The 5,238-nt window shown below is 42.4% G+C and overlaps 1 protein-coding gene across 1 annotated transcript; it reads left to right on the top strand.

The window, feature by feature from the left end:
* Positions 1–667: 667 nt before the first annotated feature.
* Positions 668–1,777, top strand: hrh2a (histamine receptor H2a; the record flags this gene model as incomplete). Its single annotated transcript, XM_079838521.1, has 1 exon — positions 668–1,777. One exon carries the CDS (start codon positions 668–670, stop codon positions 1,775–1,777), a length of 1,110 nt encoding a protein of 369 aa, XP_079694647.1.
* Between the last annotated feature and the right edge of the window lie 3,461 nt (positions 1,778–5,238).

The following is a 5,238-nucleotide window of genomic DNA, read 5'->3' as shown; positions in this document are numbered from 1 at the left end:
ACTTGCGAGATGTATGATATTCCATCATGAAATGGAATATCATACAGTGAAATCATACATCAGTGAAATTTTCACTGACAGCCCAAATTTTGCCTTGTTTAAGCCTAGACATCAGGACTGTGTTTGGACGGCTATATGTCTTTTAAACGCAAAATTGCTTGCTGGGTTAGCTTGAGAAAGGTTGGCAGCCTTTGATATAAATGCATCTCTGTTCTCTTTCTTTTAAACAGGAGAGAAAAAATTTAATACCTCACTACGACACACTTCAGTCTAATGGAGGTCTGGAACAATAATATAGATGGACGGAAGGTGGATGGATGAAGAGATGGATGAATGGAGGAGGTGGACGTGCCCCTGGAGTGTGGAAGCAGACCGCTGGGAAAATACACCGGAGACATTTTTAAACATCTTGACCTACATGAATTGCATTGCATTTTGCACTGATGCATTTTGCAGATGCAAAGAAGACATAAGTCATAGACATAAGACATAGTGTTTCTCAACAAATAAAACTGAAGGAAATCACACATTTTGACCAAAAAATTGTCTTGCATTAAACATCTTGACCTAGAAAAATTGCATTGCCGATGCAAATATGTGCATTTCCTGGAATCAAACGCAAAGCCTACCGATAAAACAGTGAAGAAATAACACAACTAAACAAAGAATGACATCTCAGATAGCACTAGCTGTAACGCTCTCCGCTCTTATCCTTCTCACTGTCAGTGGGAATATTTTGGTTTGTCTGGCGGTGTACTCTACGAGACGGCTGCGTAACGTCACCAACTGCTTCATCGTCTCGCTAGCAATTACAGACTTTCTACTGGGCGTCCTAGTGCTGCCATTTTCCACCCTTTACCAAGTTACAGGCGATTGGCCACTGGGGGCGCACTTCTGCAACATCTACATTTCGTTGGATGTCATGCTATGCACTGCCTCCATACTCAATCTCTTTGCTATCAGCTTGGATCGTTACTTTTCGGTCACCGCCCCACTGCACTACCCAATGCTTTTGCTACCGTGGCACGTTGGCGCCATTTTAGCGACAATCTGGCTGGTTTCGGTGGGCGTTTCGTTTGTCCCCATCCACCTGGGCTGGAATACACGAGACTTGAGCGTGCAAAATATTCGCGAGGACGACCCTGCGCGAGACTGCAGATTCGAGTTAAATCCAACATACGTATTGGTCGACGCCTTTGCGACGTTTTATCTCCCCCTGGTGGCCATGTGTTGGAGCTACCACAGAGTTTTTCGCATTGCAAGGATGCAGGCGAAACGGATCATTTCTACTCGGCGGGATTCATCGTCGTCGCCAGGGGTGACGATTCTTGCACTGCGCGAACACAAAGCCACAGTGACGCTTGCGGTTGTGCTTGGTGCGTTCGTGGTGTGCTGGTTCCCGTATTTCACGTTTTTCACGATAATGGGGATACGCAACGAAGATAATCCGCCACGCACGGTGCAGTCGGTGGTTCTTTGGCTAGGATATGCAAACTCTGCGCTAAATCCTGTACTTTACGCCACGCTCAACAGAGACTTCAGGTCTGCTTACGCCAAGCTGCTCTGTGGAGGACGAGGATGTAAAACACGGACAAGAATACCGATATCAGCAATGGAGGAGGGGCTAATGAGTAGACATGCCCCTCCTCCACAAGGGACGGGGCTTCGGCCTAGAACTTGTGTGCTGCTGCAAGAGATTGAAAACGGGAAGAAGGTCGATAGCAACACAACGACTGGTGCTACAGTTACCATTGTATCTAATGGGAATAAAAGGTAGTATAAATATTGTAAAAATAACTTGGTTTTGGCTATCTGTCAACAGCCAGCAGGGAATTTAATATTAAGATTGTATAACTTAAAAGTGCACATGGGAAGGAAAGTACAAATGCAATTAATCTGTAACTTTTTCTACAAATAAAGCCGTGTTTCCACCGCAGGAACTTTCCCAGGGACTTTGGGGTGGTACTCAGTGTGTTTTGACCGCAGGAACCAGGGTCTAAATGAAGTTAGCTTTCCTATAGCTCAAACAGTAGAGCATGGCGCTAGCAACACCAAGGTCATGGGTTCGATTCCCAGGGAAAGCAAGAATTGACAAAATGTAAAATGTATACCTTGAATGCAATGTAAGTCGCTTTGGATAAAAGCGCCTGCCAAATGCATAAATGTAAATGTAATGTAAATGTAAGTTCAGGGTAAATTTCCCCCACAGAAAGTCCCTGCTCGCGAGGTAGTACTTTTTCAAAGTTTAGAAACTTTCGAAGGTGGGACTTGGGCGCTGAACATGCTGATTGGTTGAGCTCACGCAGCATTTTATTTCAACCACCATTTTTAAAAGTCTGTTGCGGTGCGTGCAGGAAGAGTTGTTTGCTATTAAAGTCAACAATGGAGTTAAAAAAATACGACCGATGGACCCACGACGAGGTTCAGGCTTTATTAAGCTTATATGTGGAGGACAAAATCCAGCGGGAACTGGAAAGTCGTGTGCAGTCCTACGTCACCGGACTGATTTGCCTAATCTTCACGATACTTTAGACCACAATGGAAACGCAGACAGCAACAGGTCTGGGGGAAAAATAGTTCCTAGGACAAATTGTTCCGGGTAATTTTGGTGGAAACACGGCTAAAATGCTGGTGGCCTTTAGAGGTAACATGAGAATGTAGTAACACTTAGAAATCTGTGAACCTCATAAAACTTGCCTAGGTCACATTTCACTAACAAACAAACAAACTATAAAATAATTTGACTTATTTAAGGGCGAAATCTGACACACACACACACCGGAATATATATTAAAATAAATAAATAAAACATCTGGATGCATTAGAGTCATGAGCATTGTCATGAAAATAACCTCACAATACCAAAGAAATCTAGTCCTAAGGCTTAGTTTTCATTTAGCAAATTAAATTTTTGTTTCTGGTGTAAAAATGTCATCTAGACATGTTTTCATGGGATTCATTTTAAAGGTCCCATTCCGCATGATCCCATTGTTCAAACTTTAGTTAGTGTGTAATGTTGCTGTTAGAGCATAAATAATACCTGTAAAATTATAAAGCTCAAAGTTCAATGCCAAGCGAGATATTTTATTTAACAGAAGTTCCCTTTCAAAGCCTACAGCGAACGGCTGGCTTGGACTACATCCTGGTACTTCCTTCTTTAATTACGTCAGTAGAGCAGTAGAACAGACTTACCTCCGCCCACAAAGAAACGCGAAAAAGGGGGCGCGGTCTTGTTGCTGTCCCACGTGGAGAAGCGGACGTGTCGCGTGGAGAAAAGGAACTGTTGCGTTGAGTGTGTTTATCGCCATGTCGTCGAGACGCTGTTATTTTCATCTAGGAGTCAAATCACCTTTGTTTGGCTTTCCCAGGGACGCTGTAGAGATTATTGAACGCATACATCTCTCCGTTAAGAGGCGTGACCTTTCCAACATGCGCTAAGCTGCTGTCGAATCACAACACAGGAACTGCTGGCACCTGCGCTAAGCTGCGGTCGAATTACAACACGGTAAGCGCTTGCACAATCAGAACTCGTTACGTGTTTCTGAAGGAGGGACTTCATAGAAAGAGGAAATCACCAGCCGTTTTTAGGACAGTGAAAACAGCGGTATACAGATAAGTACATTGTATGAAAAATACTGTGTTTTTTTACACGCGAAACATGAACACATGTTATATTGCACACTGTAAACACAATCAAAGCTTCAAAAAAACACGAAGAACGGGACCTTTAAGACTGTGTAACTTAAAGGGATAGTTCACCCAAAAATGAAAATTAGCCCATAATTTACTCACCCTCAAGTCATCATAGGTGTCATCATAGGTATGACATTCTTCTTTCAGACGAATAAAATCGGAGTTATATTACAAAAGTCCAGGCTAATCCAAGCATTAGAATTGGATTCATAGTTGCTCTGTTTTTGAAGTCCATAAAAAGTGCATCTGCCCATCAAATAACTGCTCCACGCGGCTCTGGGGTGTTAATAAAGGCCTTCTGAAGCGAATCGACGCGTTTGTGTAAGAAAAATATCCATATTTAAAACTTTATCAAGTAAACTTTCGACCGTCCGCCTTCCCTGTTCAATTTATGGAAAAATTGTTGAAAGTTCCCCAGCCGATCGAAAGACTAATGTGAGCAGGTCCTCTCGTCATGATGTCACGAACGCATCTTGAGTTTCACTTTCAACATTCAACACTTTTCCACGGAAGGCGGTCGGTCGAAAGTTTACTTGATAAAGTTTTAAATATGGATATTTTTCTTACACAAACACATCGATTCGCTTCAGAAGGCCTTTATTAACACCCCAGAGCCGCGTGGAGCAGTTATTTGATGGGCAGATGCACTTTTTATGGACTTCAAAAACAGAGCAACTATGAATCATTGTTCTAATGCTTGGATTAGCCTGGACTTTTGTAATATAACTCCGATTTTATTCGTCTGAAAGAAAAATGCCAAATACACCTAGGATGACTTGGGGGTGAGTAAATTATGGGCTAATTTAAAATGTTTTGGGTGAACTATCCCTTTAAAGAGTTACTTCACCGATTAGCATTAAGCTTTGTATCAGTCTAAACCCGGTAGTATATTCAAATTACGGTACTTTCCCCCCTCATATCCCCCTGAGACGAGAGAATTATGCATTTTATTTCTGGAAAAAATCGTCTGATGACGCAAAATGACGATATTTGCGTCATCTGAGGATTTTTTGGCCAGAGGCTAAGAATACCAATGAAAGTTAAGCTTCCATAGGCATGATCTGAAAACGCGCCAGACTGGACACACGTTGTGAATGACAGCCACGCTTTCCTCAGCTCTGCTCAGCTCTTCTCTCAAGAGGAATGAAATCTGACTCCTGCTGCTTCCCGTGACGTTCGTTCGGCTCACTCACACTTTATTGAAAAGACACGTTCAGTTTTTAATTGTAGTGTTTATTCTCTAACTGAACTAAATTATTTTATTACTATGAAAATCCAAACGACGGTGGGGTGGTGTAATAGTGGGCAAGTGATAACCAGTGGCCGTGGCTTTGGGAGTGGCCTCGTTGGGCAGCGAAGCAAGTGCATTCTGGGAGTTGTTGTCTTTCATCCACATGAGACAAAAATCTTTTTTTTTGTCTTTTCTCGGTCTAGAAGGCACCAAATTCAAAAGTTATTTCACATTTCTACTACACAAATGACCCAGTTTAAATACACATTCATCTTCCCAGCACTGAAGTACCCCTTTAAACATACCATAGAAAA

Source organism: Gobio gobio (genome assembly GCF_949357685.1).
Source record: "Gobio gobio genome assembly, chromosome: 16".
NCBI lineage: Eukaryota > Metazoa > Chordata > Actinopteri > Cypriniformes > Gobionidae > Gobio > Gobio gobio.
This window is presented reverse-complemented; position numbering and strand designations above follow the sequence as displayed.